Genomic DNA, 24,620 nt, shown 5'->3' with positions numbered 1-24,620 from the left:
GTGTTTTTCGTAAAATTGTATGTTCCTAACAATAATAATTAATCCCACAAAAATCTTAAATAAAAAACCAAAATATATATTATTTCTCTTTTATGTCAAGAAGTTTGCAAAAGCTGTAATTATTTCTATCATAACCGTTGTTACATTAAACATTGTGTGATATCATGTACTTCCTTGTTTTGATCGCACTTACGAAGATATTAATTTTGAATCTTTATGAATGAATACAAAGGCTTTAATGGACAATTAGGTAATCGAAAACTGGGATTATAATCACGTGGCCAACTCCTTTTCCACGATCTGAGGGTCGTCGCTGCTTTCAATTTTGGGTATAGTCTCCTTCTTCATCTTAAGACGCTCCTCATACTGCTCCTGTGTTAGAAGACTTGCCTTGATGGCATCGCAGTTCTCGATTTTGGGCAGGAGAATAGCAAAGTAGCCGGCTCCCTCGGGCAGTTGCTCCAGGAGCTTGGGCTCCTCCACCAGGGCGGTGTTGACCTCCACTAATTTTCCCCGAATGCAACTGGGCACCTTGTAGGTCTCTCCGCTTCCCGTGGTAAGCAGTGCCAGGGTGGACTCCGCCTGAAGGATCATACCGCCCTTTTTTCCCTTGCCCTTGACCACATTCTGGCTGCGATCTACGTTCCCGATGTCAAAGTTTACCGACGAAACGCCCTGACCTAGAGCAGGATGATCGGGTGCCAGACAAATCAGGCAAATGCGATTGGAGTGGTAGAGCACCTGGTAGGGAACCTCTCCCTTAAAGTAGTAATATCTGGTGAAGAAACGATCCACAACGCTGGGGTAGTCCTCTTGGAAACCATCTGTTATGGGCGTAACAAGCTTTCCGCAGATCTCCTGTTCCTCGTGCTCGAAGTAGAAGGGTTCCAACGGATCCTCTGATACGGCTGACATCTTGGTAGTTTGTAGGTCCAGCTAGTTACTCTCACCCTGGAGCAGCTTCTCCTTGTATTTCGCCTGACGTTCGCGGGCTCTGGCGCGATTGGCGGCCGATCGGGCAATACGTTCGCCTTTTAGACACTTAACCACCTATTGAATATAATAAGTATTATGAAGCCTCTTTGTTGACAGTTCAAAACCTACCTTATCGTCAATGGAGTTGCACACGCCCACGAATTTGCCAAAGGCGTTCTGAAAGTAGGATCCCCAGTTTAGTTACCATTCCCAATCCGGTACTGTAGTTCCTGAATTTAACTCACATTTTCGTGACAGGCCTGGAGTTCCTCGATTAACTTGTTGCAAGCGGGCGTGTGCAGGTGGGCGGACAGATCCGTATGCATTTTCAGCTGATTCCGGCCGGGTTTACTTCATTCCTTTCCAGTTCAACGATTTTATTCTATTATTATTATGGGTTCGCATGTGTTGTCAAATGTTGTTAGGTAATTTTAACATATGTTATAACATTGTTGAAATGGTGTGGTCTGGTCACACTGTGCCAATTACAGAAAACTGTACTAACGAAATACCAAATGTTAAATAAAACCGTTATAGTTTGAATATTAAGTGTTCAAAAATTCTTTAAAAATTGAATTCATAAATATGCAAATATTTGATTAAAACCTTTTTTCATAGTACTTTTGAATTATGTCACATTCGGCTTACAACAATTTGATATATTTCCTTCATATAACTACGAACAAAAAATTGTAAAATATAAAAAGATATATTTTAAAGCCCAGGATGGTAAAATTGAAATACCCTTTTAAACAGCAAGTAAAACAATGGATTGCTTGGGGTTTTCTGTTGTTTTTATTTATTTGTGTATTTCACCCGCTCTCACAGTTCATTTTACATAGTTTTTCATTGTGTAAAATTGATAATAGTATTTTATAGAGTGAGCTGCTCACGCTCGTCAACAAGTTCATTCAATTTAATTAGGTTAAGTTCTTTATTATCGTCTTCACTGTTTGCTTTTATCAAAAAAGTCTTATCAACTACGAAAAATCGTCAGGGACAGGAACCAAAAACTAAAAAATCAAAACTTTACGAAAATCCATTTGCTCAAAACTCAAATCTCAGATCTCAAAATCAAAACTCTGCGCCGTTGTTCACTACCATTCAAGGAAAGAAAAGAAAAATCCGGGAACTGGGGAATTATAAAGGGTTGCTAGCCGATGAGGGGTCGAGGGATGGGGTCAATGGCATGGTCATGGGTTAGAATTCGTCGATGGTTCGTCTATTAGTTATTGCTCTCAGTTAGGGGTTAAGTGCTGATCTACTCGCCTAGAAAAGACTCCTTGTGTTATGTGACCTCTCTACTCGGTTAAATATGAAGGTGTTCGGTGTGTGATTGTGTGTTTGGCTCTCGATATTGCATTAGTTTCCCTCTCACAAAGCTCTCAGTTCGGTTAAGTTATGTTAAGTAAGTGAAAATAAAGATCTCCTGCAGGGCGGTTGAAATCAAAAGTTCTCCAAAGCAACCGTTGCTATTTCAAATCGCTCTTGCCCTCTCGCTCCCTCTTTGCCCTCTCTCTCTCCCTCCTAGCTCTGTCTCTCTCCCTCTCTTTCCTCAAAACAATGTCCTTGTTTCGTGTCTTGCGCTGTTGTTCTCTACCGATTTTGGGGGTTCTGCAACATTTCTCCCTTGTCGATATCAATTCCCTATAGACGGTTTCCGGTGCCGATGTCACATTCTCTCTATCTCTCTATCTCTCGCTAAAACAAACTAAATGGCAGGTTTTCTCCTCTGGGGGAGCCCACACCTCAACTCGTCTTTTTGGGCTCGGCCTGGTTCTGGGCCCCTCCATCCCGCTGCTGGGCCTCGATGCTGGCCAGGGCCGACTCGGACATCTTCTTGTACTTGCCGGCCAACTCGGGCAGCTCGTAGGCAATGGCCAGGTCCAGCTTGGTGATCGGGCACCCGCGGAAGTAGGTGCAGGTGTCCCGCAGCTTCTTGAACTCGTACAGCGGGTTCAGGCGGAAGAAGTCGCGGTAGACCTCCGGATCCGGCAGATCGTAGCGCGAGATGTTCGTCAGCGTGGAGAGACCCTCGTAGATGTGGTAGTTCTGCGGATGGTCGATGATGTCGTCAGCGATGCGCTTCTTGTTGCCGAACAGCGTCTTGTGGTTGTTGAACGTGTTCAGGTAGCAGTCCACCATCTTGGCGTGGTTGCGCACGCGCACCTGAGAGCAGAAAAAAAATATAGTATAAAATATATAAACATAACAGAGGCGAACAGTGTTAAAGGACTTTTAAATTTCAAATAATATTTCATCTATTCAGTTTAATTTTGTATATAAAGAACGGAAACATTTAAGATCTACTATGTTTTCAACGACAAATATTATTAATTATATAATTAATGCTTTTACCCCCTATTTTCTTGGCGGGAACTCGATAAGATATATGTTTTTTACATATATTTAATAACAATTAAATAAAAAAAGGTAGACACTTCCTGTAATACTACTTTTCTAGGTTGTGATACGTATCAGGCTTTACTCTATCAATGCTTCTAGTAAGCAGATCATAAATAAATAAATAATTCCATCCAAGCTAGGCAATACTCTCACTGATTTATTCTTGTGTACCCATGTAGCAACCCCTTTGCAATGAGTAATCTATAATATCACTCATACGACCGAGTACTCACCGCGAAACGGCGGGCGCTGGCGATCTTGTGCTCGATGCGCTTGTCGATGGCCGTGCGCAGGTCGCGCAGGAAGGCGCGCTCCTGGGCGAGCAGCAGGCGGGCCGGGGCGCCATCCTGGTAGGGATGCGTCCACAGCGAGGTGGTGTACATCAGCGGGGGCTGGGCGGAGGACATCAGGGGCGAGATGTTCCAGATGAGGGCGCCCTGGACGCGCAGCAGCTCCTCCGGCTTGACGGTGTCCGCCTTGTTGAGGATGATGCGCGTCTGGTACTCGCGCCCCTTCAGCTGGTCGAGAATGGCCTCCGTCTCGGGACCCACATCCAACTTGGCCGGGTCGTAGACCAGAAAGATGATGTCCGCCCGATCGATGAACCACTGGCAGGCGTCGTTGAAGGGGAAGACTCGGGACACTTGCTTGCGCACCTCTAGAATGCCGGGTATCTCAACGATGTTGACCTGAAAAACGCACAGCCCAGTGCTTAAATATAGTAATTCTCTGGTGTTCTGCCCGCGCTGCCTTACTATGTCTATATGTATTGAGCTGCCCGCTCTGCGCCCTGTCCCGCATCAATTTATTAATAACGAAATTAATGCAAACAGCCTGTGTGCTAAAAGCTATAAATTCCGTTTGGCAGGTGGCCAGCTGTTTGCAGTTTCCCAATCGACGGGCAGCTGCCCTGGGCGACAAGTTAATGCACGGCGGCACCTATACGCCGCTGGCCCTGATCTGCCCTGCCAGATAGTACGAATGCGTATCTTACCTTCTCGAGGATCTTGCTCTTCATCTTCAGACCTCGCAGACGTTCCTCCAATCCCTGGCCGAACTTCTGCAGGCCGGCGAAGGTGTAGTCAGCCGCCAGTTGGGTTCCGTCGAGAACCTCGGTCTCGTTGCCCCACATCAGGATGTTGAAGTAGGCCGGAGAGGGTTCGGCACCTGTTGGGAAGCACAAAGTATTTTATGGGTGAAATCTAAGTTAGGAAGCATTTATCAAGCTAGAAATCGATGACTGAGGCTTATCTATTTTAAATGTGGCTTTTTAAACATTTTCAAACTCACCAGTTCTCAAAGAGTTAGGGGTGTACTCGTTGTCGGTCAGATAGTTGAGAATGGACGACTTGCCGCCCGACCAGGGACCCATGAAGAGGATCAGTGGCTTGGAGAAGATCTCAGGATCGCTGAAGTGGCGGTTGCTCAGGTCGCGGTACTTGTAGAGGGTCTCCAGGGGCTTGACAGCGTTCTCATAGATGCGCTTAATGTCCCGCAGGATGATCTCGGCCACGTTATCGGTGGCCTTCTCTCGGGCATTAAACTCCTCATCCAGTTGGAGCAGCTCCGTGATGTGCTGGCGACTGCGACGGTTCTCGGGAATGACTCCTTCCTGAAAATTAAATATCATTTTATATTCCCAGACCATGACTATTTCCAGAGTCTTACCCAGAGAAGCTCATCCTCTGGCTTGGTGTCATCCTCATCATCGTCATCATCAGCGGTTTCCTTGGCGGCGTCAGCTTGTGGTTCCTCCTGAGCTTCCTCAGGTTCCACGGCATCTTCTGGGACGGCTTCGGGTTCCTTGGGAGCGGCTTCCTGCTGGACAGGTTCCTCCTCAGCCTCCTCGACAGGAGCTGGTTTCTCCTCCTCCTTTACTTCCTCAGAAACTGGCTTCTCTTCTTCCTGTTTAACAGGTTCAGGCTCAACTTCCTCTACTTCCGGTTCGGGTTCCTGTTCCTGGACAGCTTCGGCTTCCGGCACTTTCACGGCCTTGACTTCGGGTTCCTCCTCGGCAGATTCCTCCTTGACGATTTCCTCCTCCACGGGGAACTCTTCGGCAGGGCTTGGTGGAGCCTCAATGTCCAGAACTGGAGCAGCGTCCACCTCACGCTTGCTGCGCTTCTTCACTGCATCTTTCTCATCCTCGTCATCATCGTCGTCATCGGCATTCTCGCCGCTGTCTTTGTCATCGTGCTCGTTGGGAACTCCATCGCCATCCACATCGCCGTCGTGCTCATTCAGGATGCCATCCCCATCCAGGTCGTCGTCCTTCTCGTTTGGCACACCATCACCATCCAGATCTTCATCCTCTGAAGAGGTTGAGGGGAAACGAGGTGTTAAAAATGGTTAGAGATTAGTTGTACGAGCTACATACTGGAATTGTTGGTGCCATCGCCATCCAAATCGTCATCCTTTTCGTTCTTCACGCCGTCTCCATCGATATCTTCGTCCTCTGAAAAGGAAATACAAGGTATTTTATAAATAAAATTGGTCAGCAACCATATTCTGTGATGTTTTTACCGTGGTTGACTTTGCCATCACCATCCAGGTCTTCATCATCTTCATTTTTGACTCCATCGCCATCGAGGTCTTCATCCTCTGTGAACCAGAAATGATGCTTAAGTATAATATATTTTTTGAATAGGTCTTTGTTCAACCCACCGTGATTTATTTTACCATCTCCATCTAGATCTTCATCTTCCTCATTGGGCACACCGTCTCCATCAAGATCTTCGTCCTCTGAAACATTTAAAATTGATTAAAAAAATGGACAAATTTTAAATAATGATAAAGAAGCGGGACCGCAGAAATTAAAACAGGGTAAGAGCGGCATTTTGCAACTGTCTGAAAATTAAAGAAGCTCCTTAAGAAATCAATATAAAGCCTAAAAATGAAATATAAAAATTGCAGCTTTAAAATTATGCAAATCATGTATCAAAAGCAAAAAAGAAAGTATAATTTGTAGGCGTACCATGATTTGGAGTGCCGTCGCCATCTAGATCATCATCCTCTGTAGGATACCATGAGAAATTCTAGTTGCATCAATTAACTTGGAATGTCGGCCAACTTACCGTGATTCGCCTTGCCATCGCCATCGATGTCTTCGTCCTTGGAGTTGGGCACACCATCCCCATCGATGTCCTCGTCCTTGGAGTTGGGCACACCATCGCCATCGATATCGTCGTCCTCATCGTTCGGGATGCCATCGCCATCAATGTCCTCATCCTCGTCGTTTGGTATGCCATCTCCATCGATATCATCGTCCTTGTCGTTCGGAATGCCATCCCCATCGATGTCATCGTCCTCGTCATCGGGGATGCCATCGCCATCCAAATCGTTGGCACTTTTCGCGTCCTCTGTGGAATCCAATTCGACAGTTTCAATTTCAATCGTTTCTTTCTCATCAACCGCGGATAGCCCACCATCATCGTCATCATCGTCGTCGTCCCCACGTGGCTGATCGGATTGCAGTTCTCCAGATCCATCTTTGACACCATCTGTAGGTATACAGTCAAATGAATTATCCGCTTAATGGCCCATAAATATTATTTTACTCATTCAAAAAGATTTGTTTATTTTTGCACTTCAGCATGATATCATTTTGATTAATAGATATATCTTAATGGGCCATTTAGCATAGTTTATTATCTCGTGTTTCACAAGAATGTGTATAACCGGTTGGTTTAATAATAGTGTTAAAAAAGAGTGAAAATTATTTAAATGTTTTACATTTTCAATGTTGTTATTTAATTTTTGAATTCTAAAAATATTTTGAACTACTCCTTACCTGTTTTCAATTCATGTATGGCCTTTTCAATGTAGGGTCGACATTCTGATTCGCTTGGTCCGACATCGGCATTGACAAACCCAACTGAAAATCGTCGAGAAGAACGTGACAGGTAAATTTGTAATCCGAGTATGGCGAGTGGTATCCCAGAGACCGGGAAGCCCTAGGAAGGGCGCTAAGCTATTTTCATCTCGTCATCCTAGGACCAAGAACAATGGCCCCACTTTCTCGGTTTGATGTCAGCGCCAACCGCGAGGTCATTCTATCTGCTCAAACTTGACATTATTTATGGTACTCGCGGCATACAAACATACACACTTCGGAATATGTGCGGCGGATTTATGAATTTTATTTTTAAAAGATGAGAACTCAAACACATTTCGCCAGCTTGCGGATGAGTAAATTTCGGTACCATTCTATTGGCTGCTCGCCCACTTCGGCCTTACTTCTTTATTTTTGTTTCTCTTGGCCACCTTACTGCTCCGAAAATCCGGATGCGGGGGCGAACCATTTGCAATGGAATACATCTTCTATCTATATCTTCGGCACTCGCTAGTCGGTAATGGAAGGTCGCCTTTTGAGTGATTGGTCAGCTGGAGGTCGCTCGGCTAATTACTTTCGTATTTTCCGATAATTAGAACAAATGTCTACCCGGGATCAACAGTCTAACAAAGAACGTATCCCATAAATACGCGGTCCAATTAAGCGGGATTGGATGGGTTTGCCTATCAGTTTTCAGTGTGCAGTTTGCCTGTCGGCAGATAATTCATTTGATTTATTTCAGGGCGTATGTGGGCAGGAAGCTATTTGAGCAATTTCGCATTTCATTGCTAACCGCATTGATAGAATTATTTATACAAATTTCGCCGAGCAAGCGTCCGCCTGCCTGCATATTGTGTTTATGTTGCTGCAATCGAGCCCATCCCAGCCCCTAATATATAGAACACGGCATTTGCGCCATTTCTCAATTTTCTTTTTAGTACTTTTCAATTTTTTGGCTCTTTTGCAAGCCCGAGCAAACCAAACAAAATATACAGAGACATTTCGCACACACGACCGGGGAAATATGTAGTGGGAAAGCGCTCGCTGAGCGCAAATAAAATAACTTAAAATTGTCTAAATTTAAAAATATTACAAACGATGACAACGAAGAGCAACCAAGCGGCGCAAAAATCTCAAAAGTTCTCTCGAGAAGAAGAAAAAGTCGGCAAATTATATCTGTATCTGTGCTGCCACTAGTGGTTGGCCAAGTCAAGTGTACGGGGCTATGGCAATATACTAATGCCCAAAGTGTCGACCACTGACGTTTGCAGACACCCATACCGAACCGAAAAAAGTGAAGAAAAATATAGAGAACGCACAAACTCAGGCAAATATTTTTAAACGTATATTAATACATATTTCTTTTTTTCGGACGTTTCTTCTGTTTTTCTTGGCTTGTTATAAAATTGCATAATGCCTGCCCAGGCTGCGAGAAAAGCTGTCAAGCCTCTCGAAAGTGCCACCCCTCGCCCTTTCCGCCTTATATAACCTGCCTCTGTATAGGGGAATCGAAGGATACTCACCATTATTGGAGACGGCGATTAACGTTAGTCCCAGCAGGAACCAAATGGTTAGCCGCCCCATAATAATCAAAACAACAAATTATCCTCGAGTTTCCAGCGTGGTTAGCACTTTAGCCACGTCATAAATTCTCCTTGCAAGTTTTCCGTAATTATGAATAATTAGGGAAAATTAGAATTAACACTTTTTCTCGTATTCTGCATATATATGCATCCGCTATATATGCGCTCGTTTAAATGCACTAAATGAAAAGAGTGAAGAATGCGAAAAGCAACGATTATTTAAGGCCAGAGATCTGGACAGATTTTTTATAGAATGTATAGGAGGTACAGAGTGTGTATTGGGGGTCTGCGGTGTGTATATATAGAGCTGTCTGTACGGATGTTCAATTAGGATCGCACAAATTTTGTCACAGTTTCAGTGGGTTTCCAATTTTGCACTTGTTCGTCGTTTCATTCACTTTGCAGATCGATTTATTGGTATTATTAATAAATATGCGATTGATTTCAGAGGTTATTCGCGCTGCCGTTAGCAAAATTTAACCAACAATCGTCGGCTGGGTAATCCTTAGTGTCCCTTTCGACGATTGTTAGCCAAATAATTTGCTTATTTCTGGCCGTCGTGGTCGTCTTCGTTTGGGTCGTCTGTGCACGTCGTGTGCGTGTCGTTTTTTGAACAGGGCAGCTCGAATTTTCCCAACACCTATCACATCTATTTTCTATCTGGTATCTGCTAGGAAAATTCAGGGCGCCGTACACGAGTATACGAGACGATCTCTCCCGGTCCAAAACCAATTCGTAACTCAACATGCATATACCATGAATTTACCTTGTGACCGCGAAAATTATTCGATTTTGATATTTTCGTAGCACGAATTTTGTCAAAAGCACACACAGTTGAGTGAGTGAGTGGGTTTTCTCCTCCGCCCAACGCTCTTTCGGCGTTTTCCGTTTCCATTTTCTTTTTCTTTTCAATATTCTGTCTATTTCCTCTCGCCGGGTGGCGCTCTCAGCTGGGATTCTGGGAACATCCCGGCGGATTCTTGGGTTAAGCCGATGGGAAATTAATAGCTTTCGGGAGGTGGGGAGTGTTTAAAAATTATTTGAACCTATATTTATCTAGATTTGTGAGCTCTTTTTTTGATTGATTAGGTGTTTCCTTTGCTCTAGATCACTTTCTCTCTCACTGTTCAGCACTTTCGTTTTGGAGGAATGTTTAATTATAGACAATGCGGTGCTCGTTCCGCATATTATTACTCAGAGCACCTTTTGAGCCAAAAGAATATTTCGAAATCAAGATTTTGGTCTCTTTGCGATTTGTTTCGTGTCACAAATGCCTAGGTTCCGTTTCCCCCAGGCTCTCTGCACCGAGTTGAGATTATGAAAATCAAATGTTGGGGATCCAAGTGATACATACGTTTCGCTGTAGCATTTATCATTGCTCGTTTATATGGTTGATTGCCCGAACAGCTGTTCGATGCTCGAGCTCCAAGGCTACCATCCTCGGTGCACCCCATCTCAGCCCACCGCGGATCGCCGCGGACAAGTGAAAATGTGTCCCAAGTCATTGCGTTTATTGGCTTAATTAGAACTGGCTAGTTCTCGTCCAAAGAAATTGTGCAGGGCAGGGAGCACTGCGTATACGTAATCCGCTGTTCGCCGAGCATGCGTTATGTAAGACACGTTCTGCCCCATCACGCATTGTCTTATTCCCGAGGCGATTGCTCACACCTCTATTGAACGGCTCGTTTAGTGCTTGGTTTATTCGATTTTTAGATCAAATTTATTTTATTGTTTTCGTCGCGTCTGGTTATCTGTTTTATAACCGCGAGATGCTATTAAATTAAAATGCTTAGACATCTAGTTCTTAGGGTATGAAGATGTTTCGTTTTTAAATAATTTAAGAATATATGTTTTGGGACAGTTAGTGGGCCTCGTTGCCCTCCTGCTTGTTCTTTATGCGGGTGCAGTAGTAGCGGTCGCTGTTCTCGATCCAATCGCAGACATTCAGCACAGTGTGGAACGCCGTGCCCTCCTTGCATTCGAATTCCACGGGTTTGCCGTGGACACATCGGTAGTACTAGTGGAAAAAAAGTAATGTGGAGAATAACATCAATAAACAAATAAAAAATATAAGAACAAATTTAGGAACTTGGGCACGAGATCAACCTTAGTGCGATTCAAAAACTGTGCCACAAAGTATGCAATGATTTTATGGCGAAGGCAGTCAGAACTTAGAACTCATAATAATCCTTCATAGATTTATTAACAGAAACCTATTTAGAGTAAATTATTTTGCTCACCTTTCGGCAGTTGGGATGTGGAACAAAGTCGCGGTTGGTGCAATCGATCTCGCTGGGATCAAACTGGTTGCCCATGGACTGTTCCGGTTCTACGGGATCAACCACTTCTTCGGGTTCCTCGGTGCTCTTTTCCGGAGCAGCAGTGGTTGTCGTGGTGGTGGTTGTCGGCTTCTTCGGCTTTTTGGGTTTCTAGAAGGTAAATAAAAAGCTAATTTAGTAAATTTATATCTTTATAATCTTTTTTGCTTTTACCTTAGTGGTCGGCTTCTGGGTTGGCACAGGCACAGATGTAGGGCTTACTGGACTGGCAGTTGGCTGGGGCTTCGGCTTTGGCCTCTTGGTAGTAGCCATCGTTGGTTTGGGCACCACAGTACCCTCGTCCGGATTGGGTGGGGTTGCAGGAGGCTTGGCCCACTCAGGCTGAAAAAGGGAAACCCATCTGTATAACCATACCTAACTCCAGGAAATTAAACATACCCTTGGGGTAGTTTCCCTTGTTGGTTCCGGAACCCGATAGTTCTTCATGTTGTCGTGCAGGATGTGCATCAAGCCGTTCTTCTTGCCGCACATTCCATGGAAGTCATCCATGTCGATGGCCCAGGTCATGGCGCCGGCGTAGCCCTTCTGCTTGATCCAGTCCATCTTGATCTGGACGGAGGCTTCGTTCTCGTAGCCCACCCACTGGGTGTCCTTGTAGGTGTAGGGCACCATTCCGGCGTCGTCCCACTCCACGGTCCATCCCTTGGACTTGTCCATCACCTCGGTGCAGATTTCGTAGTAGGCCAGGAATCCGCTGGCGTTCGTGTAGGGACCCGGGGCTCCGCCACCCGCCTCCTTGTTGATGTAGGTGCCCATGTTGTAGTTCTTGTTCGAGCTGCTCAGCGTGAAAGTCCGGCCGTAGAAGGGGATGCCCACCACCAGCTTGTTGGCCGGACAGCCCATCTCCTCCCACAGCGCCAGGCCGTCGTTCTTGAATGGCGACGCTAATTAGTTTGGCACCAGAATCGGCAGTTCCCCTGCCCCTTCCCACTTTCCCCATTCAGTCTTATAATATATCGCACTTACCACATTCAGGCGCTCGTAGGCGTATTGGTCGTGCTTGCGCTTGTAGAGTGGACTGTGCACGTCGGCGAATCCGGCCCAGTTGCCCCGCAGGTCATAGGTCATGGCGTGAATAGCATCCAGCTCTCTGCAGAGGTCGGGAATAATGAGAGTGTGAAAGTGATTGTGAAAGTTGAAGAAAGTAAGGAAATGGAAATACCTTAAACCTTAAATCTATATTAAAATAGTTTCTGAGTTTACCACTAATTTTTAAAGAATACATTAATTAATACGACAGATAAGTTTTAACTTAAGTAATTTTGAAAAAATTGGTAAAACTAAACGAATTTAAAAATATTGTATGCCAATTTAATGAATGATATTTTTGTCTCATAAGCAAGAAGAAAAATGCAAAAACTTACTCGCACAGTTCCGGAACATGGTAACCCTCCTGCAGGCGGAACTTGGCCACCGGCACCGCCATGGTGATTTCCCATCCCTTACCTTCCCGATCGAAGGCGCGTCGCAGCTCCTGGACGAAATACAGGAACTTGTCCTTGTCACTGAAGGAGCCACCGCGATCAGTGGCCCCCGGGTACTCCCAGTCCAGGTCGAAACCATCGAAATTGTACTGCTTCATGAAGCGGACCACACTGCGGATGAAACTCAGTCGCCGCTCTCGAACCGCCACCATTTGCGAGTACTTGGAGCCACCTTCGGCCCAGCCACCCACTGCAATCTCCAACTTCACATTGGGATTGTTCTTTTTCAGCTGGGTGAACTTGCTGAAGCCCCCTTGATCGACATCCAACTCCGGATCGATCACCAGCACATCCCAGCCCTTGTCGTTGACGCCGATGAAGGAGTAGATGATATGGGTGCACAGATCGGCGGGCACGTCCTCCAATCCATATCTGCCGATTCCTGGTCGATATACCGCCCAGTTGCTGAAGTAGCAGACGATTCGAGAAGGCTGGTCACTGGCCACAGTTGCAGCTGGCCAGGAGGACAGCACTCCCAGGAGCAGGAGCGCCAAATGATGCACTATTAAGATCAGAGAAAATAAATGTCACAGCAAACAATATGATTTCGATATGATCTTAACACATAATCCCTAACTTCCAGGTAAGTCCACACCTTAAAAGTTACACACGGGTTATTTTTAAACACCCTGTTGTAATATTGTCACATCCTGACAGGTTTCAGTAATATTCCCGCATGTTTTGCCTTTTCCCAGTCAAATAATCATAAAAGCCTCACTTAAGATAATATGACTTCGAATAATCCTTAAACTTCCTGGTAAGTCCACACCTTCAAAGTAAAACATGGCTTATTTTCCAACACCCTATTATGTTATTTTTGAATCCTGAGAGGTTTGAGTAATATTCCCGAATGTTTTGCTTTTTCCCCAGCCAAAGAATTGTAAAAGCCTCTCCCGTTGCCAGTTAAGACTTGTTTTTCGAGCTCGACGTGCCGTGCATTTATAATTGAATGTAGTTCGGGTCTCCCATCGCCCACAGTTAGGGTTTGTGCTTATGGAACAGCTAAGGTTATGTGCCCATAATGCTGAGCGCCCCAAGTTCATTCACCGGCTTGCACTTTGTATGCACGGTCAGGCTTACCCATTTCTTAATGCTCCTCCACGAAACGACGATCGGCGAAGATTTGAATATGTGTACAAACCGAAATCGGGGGAATCTCGAATCTCGAGTTCTGTGTGCGACGCGCGTTTGGCGTCAAATGACAGCCAAGCTCGCGATCAGCTCGACTTTTATAGTGGGAGGCGGTCGTCTCGAAGCACTCTTTCTGCAGTCCGGTTCTTGGATTGCGTCTTTGTTCCTGCGTAGAGTGCGTGAGAGGTGTGCGATTCTCCGAAGAATCGCAACCTCACGGGAATGGTCGCGGGGCATGGCAGGGCTTTTGTTTTGCCTCCGCCGACTGACTGTGCTCATTTCCAGATCGGTTTAGCTGGCTGTCTGGTCTTGCCACTTTCTTTCCGATTGTTTTGCATTCGCATTTTATCTTTCTGTCACCCCCTGCCGTTGTTTATGCTCTAGAATTACCATATATATGTCAGGCAGGGCCCTAAAGATCCCTGCGAGTGGCCTGGATAAGGTTACGCTGTGCGCATCCAGGCTTCGCTGGCCGATTACAATGGTAATGGATAGATAACTTGTGGTTTTGGTAGCAACTTTAATGTCACAAGGTATAAACAGAATCGAGGCTTAGGTCTAGGTCTACGAGCCAAGGCGAATGTCGATGGCCAGGGGCACTTCCTCGGTGCTGGAGAAGATGGGTGCTGAAGTGGTGGAGGTGGTGCTGGTGGAGGTGCTGCTGGTGGCGGAGGAGCTGGTGGTTGAGGGAGGCGTAATCGGAGCCGCAGGTGGTGGAGCTACACTGCTCGAGATGGGCCGTCTGGGTGCCACTTGAGATCCTCCTTTGTCATCTGAAAGAAATGAGTGCATTGATTTTATCTTGAATTTAAATGGTTGTATAAATAGAAGAGAACTAAAGGGGTTATAAGTAACTTTGCTGAAACCATAAATGTATTCACAGAAATAAAGTTCATTGCTATTTCAAAAATATAACTAAAATGTCGACAGCCCAAATATTCGTCCAATAAAGATAAGGAGAAACCTTGGTTATCAGAAAGACGTAGAGCTTTGCACTAAAATAATTAACAAATAAGATAATAATCTTTTACTTCTCTGTACTTTGCCACCCTGTAACAGTCATCTATTTACATTTATGCAGTCCTGCTAGGTAACATCGAAAAAAAGCCTTAAAATTAAATTTAAATAAGTAGCTAAGTAAGTATTTTATAATAATATATATATATATATATATTTATAATAATAATAATGTGTGATAACCCTGATATCTAGCAAACAGTATAATAAGTATTATTCTAATGGATAAAAGTCATTGTAGATTGCCTAGCGATGTTTCCTAGTCAACTATAGTATGCTCACCCTTAAACGGCTCCAACTCGGCCTGAAAGGGTCGCTGGTGCTCCTCGTAATCCGGGGCTCCAAAGGCGTTCGGAAAGGGCTCGAAGCCGTGTGGCTCGAATCCGAACCTGTGGGTTGGCGGCGGTCCGGGCGGGGGATGCTCAAATCCAAATCCAAATCCGCCCGGGTGATGGCAGTCGGGACCCGGAAAGTGGTGAGCCCAGTGCCGCTTGTGGTGGCTGTGCCCGTGGTAATTGCCGTCCCCGTGATGGCGACGATGCCGATTGTGCTGGACGTGGACCTGGCTAAAAGCGGGCGCCGATTCCTCGGCCAATAAATCTTGGCTGGCGAAGGCACTGGAAACGGGAGCAGGGTAACAAAAAACAACCAGGTGAAGTACGGATACGGATACTGACGCATTCTCGATTCCCGGGAACGGGGCAGCCTGGAGCTGCAGACTCTGCGCGCTTATCACTGCGAACAGCGCCAGCTGTGCGAAATATATGGCATTGAAATGGGGCTGCATTTGGATTGGGTCGGCGGATTTACGAGCTCTGGACTTACACGGGCGGGAACTGAGGCTAACATGCTGATGGTATTCCGGTTGCCTGGGCTGCTCCAGTTCAACAGTTTATCTTCCTCGGACGTTTCGCTTGAACCTCGCTCTTTAGCCGCACAAAATCGACTAAATCTCGCCGGACGACTCACTTTATTCCGCACAATTAATACTTGGACAATGTCGCATGTCGGGGTTTTTATCTGCTGCTCCCTTACTCACTCAGATTTTGAGTTGTTTTTGTGCGCATCACCGCGTCTCAGCGCCATAAACCTGATCGGTTAACGATAATTCAGGTTTTTCATGCCCAATACCCATCTACATATGCGACTACGGCCGTTCGCAAGTCGCTTGTCTTTTGAGCGCTTTGCAATTAGCCCGGCCTGCAATGGCCCGATGTTGGTCCGGAGTGGCCGCAACGTACACTAATGGCCAGTTAATGTGACAAAGTGTTGTTAATTTTGCGGCCGCCGGACGGAAGCCCGTTGGGAGAGGGCGAAAACCCCACAGATTATCATATGTGTCGCTAATTGTTAGGAAATACACTTTGAGATTGTATCTAAATACTACTATGCTTATTCATCAATCAAGTGGGAGAGGGGAAATACAAATAATAATCAGTTTAGATGTGGAAAAGAGTTATAGGGGATAGTCTTTCACATGAAAAAGCTTTCAACAGTGGAAAAAAGTTGTTAAATAATATTGAAAATAATTTCCGTTTTTTTTGTTATTTAAATTTTATAAAATTATTAATATTCTACTAGATTAAACTGTCAAAAACTGCTTAAAGAATCCAATAAAAAAACAATTTGTATGTCAAGACTAGCTTAATTTTCGGGAACTGTTAATACTTATATAACTAAAGATGCTAAAAAAGATGTTCTCAGTGTACTGAAGCCCAACCAATTGGCTAATCTCCCAGCACCTTGTGGACACAAGAGTCACGATTATGCTAATGTGATATCGGGGCGGTGATAAGGCTGGCTCTTTTAGAAAGCTATCGGTGCTCCACATTCTCCCGATACGTCTATCTCCACACCCACTCAGTTCCACAGGGCAGAGCCAACTCTCGGCCGATTTCTGGGTCTGTTTGTCATGCCAGCGGCGTCGGCCCAGAACACAATTCAAAATGGAAAAATGGAAACATTGTTGAGCTGTCAGCGCCTGGACTCATTGTGATGCACGACGGCGGGGAATCGGCCCCTTAACATTGATCTTGAATTTAGCCGGCAATTGGGCCCGAGATTCGTCATAAGGCTGGGCAGTAAGTGACCAGTCGGGCGGCGAGTTCCTGTTCCGCGAAACCTTCGGGCGTTACAATGAAAACGAAAACAAAGCCGCGCTTGAATTTTCAACTATAATCTTTATTGATAACATTTCTCGTTCGCAGTTTATCGTCTTCAACTCTTATCATATTATGACGTACAGTTTATATGTATATGTTTATGTATATCTATATATATATGCAATAAATATTTGTTGGGTGTGTTTTTCCTTTCTCTTAGATGTTTATCTGGGGAGTATGCCTGGTGCAGTAGCAATTTTAAGCCGACAATCTACACATCTGACAGTGTGTCTACATATATATACTTTGACTTGAATTTGCCTTAACTTTTTTGCTGTGGGTGCGCAAACTTAGGGGAAACTTGAGAGCAAATAATTTACATATACACATCCATATAGCACCGCGAAATGTACAAACAACTTGTGGAATCATTGGGAACTTAGCGGTAATGATAAAAGAACCTTAAACCATACGTAGCAAATAGATAATAACAACTAAAACTAAGAACTTAAAGTATATTTTTGTACAATTTTGCAGGGATCGTTTCGTTTGGATTATCTCTTCTATAAACATTTCTCGTCGTTGTTCTTGTGGGCTAGTACGATTATTCTTGTATAATTGTGAATAGAGCTGGGCGATTTCAATAACTTTTGAAGTTTCCATAGACATTGAGTTCAACCAGCGATTGCGTATAATTATCCATTGACTTGTATTGCAAATTCCTTTATTCTTAAAAACATTCATCAACATGTTCAAATATTTGACTTCAACCGCTCCCCCCTAATTGCCCGGCTAATTGACCTACATTTAAATAATTATGTGTACGCCTGTGTATAGTATAGCATTATGCTCGTTTAAATATGTATAGCTTTAAATTAATATATGCATGTCGTAATTCAGCGCTGCCTTCTACATGTATGCTCTCGTTTAATACAATTGAATTATATTTCCTCAGTTGTGTGTTTATATTAGTCCATTATTGATAATTGCGATAGGTACGTTTGGGAAAGTTGCGAAGGTTCGGAGTGCTCTGAGTGCGCTGTGCTCTGTTCTGCCAGACATTTTGTCCGTCCTATAGGAGTGATGGTATCGGGTTCGGACTAGAGTCCCTACTAGCGGTTCGATGCCTCTGCTGTTGATATTCTGCTGACTGATCTCAAAAACTTGTTCATATCAAATGCATTAATATTGGCTCCAAAAGTGGTTCAATTAATGTAACTGCTTGTTGGTTGGTTTTCTTGCTTTGTTTCTTGCTTTTGGTAGAGAAAATGCGCTACTCTCGAAAAGTCCGTTGCAAAAGTCTTCAAAGTTATTGTATTAGTTGTCGTGAGTAAGTTCGACCTGCCGCCACTCCACCTTGTAAGCCTCTCAGGAACGTGTTTGATTCGCCTCAACTCCGACTTAAATCGCACAAAGGGCCGACCCTACGATGTCGGCTTTCCTACGGTCCAAGAACGCTCGCTAATTGTGTGTAATTGATATCGTTTAAATGACTTGTAACACGCTTACAGTGATATGTTGAATCTTTGATTTCCATATTGTATATGTTGTATATATATAGTAATATGCTTAGTATCATTTACGCAATAACAATCGCCTCGCAAAAATTCGTTAATTTCCCCCTTCCCCGCTGACTCTTCAACTTTCTCGGCTTTGTAGCGCCCCCAAAAACTCAGTCACACTTAAGAATTGATTCGATCTTCGGGTTAAAACTGTTAGCAAATTTCCTAGTTTGATTCTCAAGATAAATGCAGCGGATATTGTGCCTGAATAGTAATATATGTTCGCCAATCGGAGTTAGTTAGTTAGTTTTTCTCGTTTAGCTGTAAAAATTGTCGCGTTGCTGGAATATCGGCAGTGGTTCGCTTGGTGACTCCGATCGGTTTTCGTCATCTTGGCTCGATCTCTCGGCCGCCTTCGACATGGCTTTCTCTGTGGGTTGACAAGAAGGGCGGAAAGTTAGTTCACCAAGTTCTTAGACCAAAAACCTTCCCAAGCGTGCTGTAAAGTTTGTAGTATATAAAAAAGTACACCGATAACCATTCGGAAGTATTCATCGTGTGTGTTTGGCTTGTGTTCTTCTTTCTTTAAACTTTTTGTTGGTTGACGGTTTGTGTTTGTTGCTACTCTGTCTTAGCTGCTTTCTTGGTGCTTTGAGCTTATACTTACTCGATTTATCGCTTCTTGACTCTTTTGGACAACTTTTATGCGCATGTTAGGCAGTGCAGAAATTTAGTTTGGAAACTAAGCAATTTGCATGAAATTGATTTTCGGAAACTTTCGCAAACATTTCAAGTAAAAATTGATTGCATTTTTCAGACTAACTTTGATTGTACGGTAACAAATATATAACTTTATCAATACCTTCTTTATGTTTTTGATTTAGTTTTAAATAAATTTATATTTTACTGTCATTAACAAACTCCTTTGTGGCTTGTTTCATTGCCTGACTGTAATATTACTTTATAAATTTACTTAAAAATTTTATTTTAAATATTTTATATATTTTATTTTTGTTTAGAGAATTTAATAATTACTTTTATACCTTCCTCATTTTCCAATAAAGTTGCACTTTGGTGAAACATTAAATTCTGTGCTTATTATTTTGGTGTTTGACTAATTTTCTCTGAATTTGAGGTTTGTTAAGTTTGGCTTGTGTGTGGTTTAGTGAATTAGTGTTGGGTGCATCTTTCGTTTGCAGCTTAAAGGCTAAAATTATATTTATGGCGTGCAGATTAATTCATTTGGCCAATATTTCATTTCTAGGCTAAGCAGAGTTTTGGGCGTGATTATATAGTACGTAAAATGCATGGCCAGGAAGCTACAATATACTCGTTTATTGCTTACTTATGGATATCAGTATTATCGAAATGTGTACAAACCTGGACTTACGTAATCGTATATCTGTTGTTGTTGTTCTTGTGCTTGTTGTTGTACTTGTTCTTGTTGCTATTACGTTGCTGTTTATTCTTGTTGTCGTTTTTTATACTTTTAGTATTTCTTGTTGTGAATTGTTGCGTTTTGTTTGGAGTGAGTTTTATGTTTTTTATGTGAGTTTAGCATGCTGTAAATCTCAACTTCGCGTGTGTTCTTGTTGGCTGTTATTGCTGTAGTTATTGTATACCTAGGGTGTACTGTATACTATGTTCTTCGAACAACAAACTCATTTATCGCGAATAGCGATGCGAACCCTCTCAGTTATCAATTGGCAAACACAACGTGAACAAAAATTAAATGCAATGCAAGGTAAACACAAAAGGTGAACAGAAACAACTCGACAGGCTACTTGCGGATTAGTTGTGACTAGTGGGATTTCCTAGAAAAATATGTAAAACAAATAAAAACAAACATGTTAAACGAATGCAAATGCAGAAATTATACAATCATAATATAAGGGTAAATAATAATAAATAAATGTAAGGTATGTGTTAGTTTGGTCGTAAAAATTCTTCTTTGTTGAGACTTAAAGCCCAATATTTCAATATAATAAAACTTTAAGAAAGTGAAAAAATAATATGATTTCGACACATTTTTCCCTTCTCAATTTAAATTTAAAGCTCCTGAGAACTCGCAGCTTGATATGTTTTGTGGGTCGGCTAACACTGCGTATGCGCAATATGTGGAATATTCAATCCCGATGAAGTTCATAGAACCCTCATCGATGGTTGCTTAATTTATGATTAATTATACATAAACTGGTCGGGTGCAGATGCGAATGCATGGGAGGGCAATGTGGGCCACAGGTTTTCAAATGTACGATTGACTGTCGAAGGTGTCTGAATATTGTGTGGATTGTAGTGAGTGGAAATGGAGTGTCTTTGTGAGAAGGGATTATGAACTGGACAAACGACGCCGGTGATTAGCACGCAATGTGGGTGGAGGGGGCATGATCTTAGAGTTCTTATTCGAACGGGGGCTTATCGCTCTAGATTAGATGGTATGTATATGATATGTTTTATCATTAATCATCTAGAAATCAGAAAGAGTTGAAAGAAGATACATATATAGAGATTAGAAGAGCATAGAGTTGACAGTTTGAAATGGAGGGGGTCTGCTGGCATGGTTAGATTACACTGAATAACGCTTATGTACATATAGATAAATAACACAGGGGTCTATATGCTTGAGATTTTGAGAGAGCATATTAGGAAGAACATAAACATGAAACATAAACTCAACTTGCAAGGCATTGCGTATACGTTTGAATTGGGTTTTCACTTTTTGGATATCGATTGGAACTTAACACAAAGTTTAACTGGTAGTTGGTAGGAGACCTAAGAGAACCCGAGGTTGACTCTACTTACCGGCCACGATCTTGCTGACCTGCATCACCTGCTGGGCCAGGATTTGGTTGAGTTGCAGCAGGTGTTCGCGCTGCTTCTTCTCGGCATTGATTTTGCTGGGCGGCAGACTTTCGTTTTCCTGGGGAGATAAAATATAAAACAAGGTTATAGGGATTTTTTATAGGGATTATATTGCAACACCAGGCTTACGTTGCTGCTAATGGGCGCCTCGGCCAGCATTTTCTTGATGGACTCCACCTTCTCCTGACGACGCTTCTTCTCCTCCGGCGACAGTTCGGGCGTCTATTTGTTTATTTAAATCAATAATTGGTAATGCTAATTTCAAATCATTTTCCACTTACTGTTTCTGGTATGTAACGCTCGGGTATGACTATTTTGTTGGGTGCCAGTAGCAAGTTGTCTATGGTGTTCTCCGAAATCTTCTCTCCCTGTCCCAGAGCAGAACGAACCACATCGGGGGCATTCATGCGAGGTCTTAGGGCCACCTCCATGTCCAGATCATCGCGGGCTCGCCAGTTGGTGTTCTGTAAAAATAAGGAAATACATATACTTTAGAAAATATATTTACAGTTTAACAAATTGAACGATAAAGTAAATAGTGTCCTTTAAGTATGTTCCCATGTACGTAGATTCCAAGTTTGGAGTTTAATGAATTATTAATAAGGTGATCTAGTGGATTTTACTGAAATTCCATTTTTAGATACGAGTGGATAGCTTTATATTTATAGATAAATAATATTATTTACATTTAACCCTCTAGCCAAATACTTACGTTCCGATTCATATCGTTCTCGGCCTGCACCTTCTCCATGGCCTTCTGGTTGACATTGTTCGGGGCAGTGTAGTGTCGCCTCTTCTCCCTTGGGACCGCCCTGCGATGCTTGTGATGCGGTGGCACCTTCTCCACCACCTTCTCGGTGTCCTCTGATGCCGAGCCGGCGGACATTTCGTTGATGATCTGGCGGGCAGCCACGCTCTGGAACACCGGCTCCGGACTGATGTCCGTGAGGCTCTTGTTCAGGCTCTGCAGGGAGTCCGTCTTGGTGCGCAGGGCCACCCGGGCACTGTCCCGCGAGGGGTTCACCTGCTGCTGGAGCTGCTTGGCGAAGTAGGCATTGGCCAGGGGATTGAGGTGCTCGCGCTGCTCCCGGTGCTCCCTCGGCGGCGGCGGCGGATGATGGTGGTGTCCGTTGCTCTGAGGAGCCGGTGGTGGCGGTGGCTGGTGCTCGTAGTTGCTGTTCCGATCGTAGTCGAAGCCATTGTTATAGTGGTGACCATTCTGTTTGCCGTTCATGTGGCGACTGTGCCTCTGCTTCGGGGGCTCACTGTAGTTGCGCGGCAACGACTTGGAGCGGCTGTGGTGGCCATTGCTCATCTGGTCCTCGAGGTTCTGGGCATACAGCTGCTGCTCCCGCTGCTGCTGGGCGTACTGCTCCTCCTCCAGGACCTGATCCAGATTCTGGATGGAGTTGCTCAGGCCCCTTTCACTGCGATCGCGATTACGTCGCTCCGATTCGCGCTTCACAATCCTCACCGTCTTGATCTCGGGTTTCTCCAGGCCAATGGCAAAGGGGTTGCTATCGAGGAAGCCATCGCTGTCCACTCCGCTCATCTCCAGGGCATCGCTGCTGCCGCCTCCGTTGTATCGGTTGTAGTCACTCAACTTGGTGGAGCTATTGGTGTCCACATAAAGGGGCGTGGATAGGTTGAGAGTGGAGTCGTTCAGCTGCTGGCGACTTCCGCATCGCAGCATATTGGCGTCCAGATCGGTTTCCGTCCAACTGGTGGAGTTGCTGCGCTTCTTCAGGCTGCCGTTGGTGGATCCACCGCCGTTCATCTCCTTGTTGCCAATCTCCTGGTACAACCTGGTCGAGTTCTCCGTCAGCTGGCGCACCGCCGAGCTGAGCTCATGGCGCTGTCTCTGCATATCGCCCACCAGGGATTGAACCCGCTCCAGCTCCGAGGCCAAAACGGAGGCATCTCCATTGATGTGGGGGCCATCGCCGCCCAACCCATTGGGTGTTGCTCCTCCCCTCGTGGCCTGCACCTTCTGGCGCAGGAGAAGGAGCTCCTGCTCCAAGCGAGCATTTCCCGCCACCGTCTGCTCCAGTTTCTGCAAGGTAGGATTAGGGGTTAGTTGATCTTGGCCCTCGGGTTCAGGCAATGGCACATGCAGCAGAGGCCACAAATATAAGAAGTCTTTTGCATTAATCCTATTTGTTGAGCTTTGGTTTAAGCTGTTTTTTTTTTTTTTTGAGAACCAATGAGAACGAATCTCTGGTGAATAATAAAATTATCTAATTTTCAACCCCATACGTAGATATTTTTTAAAAACTTTGAAGCTATTTGTGTTCCTTAAATACAAAAATGGACCTTTCTCTCTTAGAAATAGTAAACAAAATCCATGTTTCTACTTTCTTAAAAACATAACTAAACCTTGCATAGAAAAATCTTGGTTTTAAACTGTAATTTAGAGTAAAGTAATCAATCGATTTAAGTAATTAAAAGTTCTTTCTTTAAAAAATTTGGTAATTTATTAATGACTTTTCTATTTTGACCTAATATCTAGATTTTCCTTTAGGAAATAATCCCACAACGCTCAATCCTGGATTTTAAAATTAGTTTTTGGTTAGTGACATAAGCGACATGCGAAGCTCAAGCAGACAAATAACACGCAGGTGGACACGGAATGCAAAAAACTTCTACTAGGCACCTTTGATACCTTTGAGTTCTCGGCCAGCAGCTGATGGACCCGCGACAACTCGCGCTCCAGGATGTGCTGCTGCTTCTTGGCCGCCTCCAGGGCCATGGGCGTGGCATTGCTGTCGTGGATGCGGGCCCTCAATCCTCCCAAGGCTCGCTCGAGGTCCTCCTTGTCCCGCTGCAGACTCTGCAGAGTTCCAGACTCCTCCTGCAGCAGCTGATCCAGTTGGTACAGCTCACGCACCTTGGCCTGAAAGTAATACATATTATTTTATATATTTTAACGCCACTGTTTGAAGTAAACCCACCTGTAACTCCGCCTGGTTGGGACTGAGGCGCTCCCACTGCTGCTGCTCCTCCTGCAGCATTTGACGCTCCTGCATCCTCTGGTTGAACTCCATCCGATCCAACGTAGCAGGTTGAACCCTACCATTGGCATCATTGCGATACAGAGATCCCAGCTTGACCATGTTGTCCACCAAGTTGACCAGCGGCTTGCTCTTCTCATAGTGCCGCTCCAGGTCCAAGAGGTGCTGCTTCAAGTAGTCCAATCGCTGGATGCTTTCGGCCCTGGTCAAGCCCTCGGCACTGCGCAGGCGATTCTGTAGAGGATTCCATTTGTAAACTGTTAGAATCTAGGAATTTTAGGTGTTCTTGTTTTATAAATGTAAAAGTTAGATAGATAAAATGTAGAATTAGTCACAGAACCAGCACCGGAAGTTAGCCAAAACCGCCCAAAGATAA

At 44.3% G+C, this 24,620-nt stretch overlaps 6 protein-coding genes across 17 annotated transcripts in view; all 6 read right to left on the bottom strand.

The window, feature by feature from the left end:
• Positions 1 to 75: 75 nt before the first annotated feature.
• LOC108031091 (protein Abitram) lies at positions 76 to 915 on the bottom strand. Its single transcript, XM_017104298.3, has one exon. The coding sequence runs from the start codon at positions 913 to 915 to the stop codon at positions 274 to 276; it is 642 nt and encodes a 213-aa protein (XP_016959787.1). The 3' UTR covers positions 76 to 273.
• On the bottom strand, positions 903 to 1,412 carry LOC108031092 (COX assembly mitochondrial protein 2 homolog). The gene is made up of 3 exons (XM_017104299.3): positions 1,221 to 1,412; positions 1,105 to 1,152; positions 903 to 1,050 (listed from the first exon to the last, which is right to left on the bottom strand). Exons 1-3 carry the CDS (start codon positions 1,299 to 1,301, stop codon positions 937 to 939), a joined length of 243 nt encoding a protein of 80 aa, XP_016959788.1. The 5' UTR covers positions 1,302 to 1,412; the 3' UTR covers positions 903 to 936.
• Positions 1,413 to 1,747: 335 nt separating this feature from the next.
• On the bottom strand, positions 1,748 to 9,543 carry LOC108031728 (uncharacterized). Of its 4 annotated transcripts, XM_044093275.2 has the most exons (14): positions 9,136 to 9,228; positions 8,737 to 8,975; positions 7,172 to 7,255; positions 6,807 to 6,881; positions 6,456 to 6,740; positions 6,356 to 6,394; positions 6,046 to 6,123; positions 5,905 to 5,982; positions 5,759 to 5,836; positions 5,050 to 5,693; positions 4,672 to 4,993; positions 4,376 to 4,548; positions 3,615 to 4,070; positions 1,748 to 3,144 (listed from the first exon to the last, which is right to left on the bottom strand). In XM_044093275.2, the coding sequence occupies exons 2-14, from the start codon at positions 8,795 to 8,797 to the stop codon at positions 2,725 to 2,727; spliced, it is 2,793 nt and encodes a 930-aa protein (XP_043949210.1). In that variant the 5' UTR covers positions 8,798 to 8,975; positions 9,136 to 9,228; the 3' UTR covers positions 1,748 to 2,724. The 4 variants fall into 4 exon arrangements, with proteins under 4 accessions (XP_043949210.1, XP_016960889.1, XP_050744574.1 ...); XM_017105400.3 differs by lacking the exon at positions 9,136 to 9,228 and adding an exon at positions 9,491 to 9,543 and having other exon boundaries at positions 6,456 to 6,881; XM_050888617.1 differs by lacking the exon at positions 9,136 to 9,228 and adding an exon at positions 9,437 to 9,454 and having other exon boundaries at positions 6,456 to 6,881.
• Positions 9,544 to 10,489: 946 nt separating this feature from the next.
• Positions 10,490 to 13,837, bottom strand: LOC108032128 (endochitinase). The gene is made up of 7 exons (XM_017105961.3): positions 13,700 to 13,837; positions 12,500 to 13,121; positions 12,102 to 12,225; positions 11,514 to 12,005; positions 11,289 to 11,456; positions 11,037 to 11,225; positions 10,490 to 10,813 (listed from the first exon to the last, which is right to left on the bottom strand). Exons 1-7 carry the CDS (start codon positions 13,701 to 13,703, stop codon positions 10,658 to 10,660), a joined length of 1,755 nt encoding a protein of 584 aa, XP_016961450.1. The 5' UTR covers positions 13,704 to 13,837; the 3' UTR covers positions 10,490 to 10,657.
• Positions 13,838 to 14,250: 413 nt separating this feature from the next.
• On the bottom strand, positions 14,251 to 15,758 carry LOC108031220 (transcription factor Sox-1). Its single transcript, XM_017104456.3, has 4 exons — positions 15,593 to 15,758; positions 15,445 to 15,518; positions 15,050 to 15,384; positions 14,251 to 14,523 (listed from the first exon to the last, which is right to left on the bottom strand). Exons 1-4 carry the CDS (start codon positions 15,614 to 15,616, stop codon positions 14,315 to 14,317), a joined length of 642 nt encoding a protein of 213 aa, XP_016959945.1. The 5' UTR covers positions 15,617 to 15,758; the 3' UTR covers positions 14,251 to 14,314.
• Positions 15,759 to 16,927: 1,169 nt separating this feature from the next.
• LOC108031438 (uncharacterized) overlaps positions 16,928 to 24,620 on the bottom strand; it is a 52,229-nt gene continuing 44,536 nt past the window's right edge. For 3 of the 9 annotated variants that reach the window (XM_017104867.3, XM_017104866.3, XM_050889461.1), the window contains 8 exons: positions 24,185 to 24,478; positions 23,896 to 24,126; positions 21,946 to 23,286; positions 21,515 to 21,697; positions 21,363 to 21,455; positions 21,174 to 21,291; positions 19,752 to 20,185; positions 16,928 to 18,801 (listed from right to left, as the gene is read on the bottom strand). In XM_017104867.3, coding sequence (XP_016960356.1) covers positions 20,163 to 20,185; positions 21,174 to 21,291; positions 21,363 to 21,455; positions 21,515 to 21,697; positions 21,946 to 23,286; positions 23,896 to 24,126; positions 24,185 to 24,478 — 2,283 coding nt within the window. In that variant the 3' untranslated portion in view covers positions 16,928 to 18,801; positions 19,752 to 20,162. Of the gene's footprint in view, positions 18,802 to 19,751; positions 20,839 to 21,173; positions 21,292 to 21,362; positions 21,456 to 21,514; positions 21,698 to 21,945; positions 23,287 to 23,886; positions 24,127 to 24,184; positions 24,479 to 24,620 lie in introns of all 9 variants that reach the window. The other 6 variants (XM_017104865.3, XM_017104857.3, XM_050889462.1 and 3 more) reach the window with 5 other exon arrangements.

Source organism: Drosophila biarmipes, chromosome 3R (genome assembly GCF_025231255.1).
Source record: "Drosophila biarmipes strain raj3 chromosome 3R, RU_DBia_V1.1, whole genome shotgun sequence".
In the NCBI taxonomy this organism is placed as follows: Eukaryota; Metazoa; Arthropoda; class Insecta; order Diptera; family Drosophilidae; genus Drosophila; species Drosophila biarmipes.
This window is presented reverse-complemented; position numbering and strand designations above follow the sequence as displayed.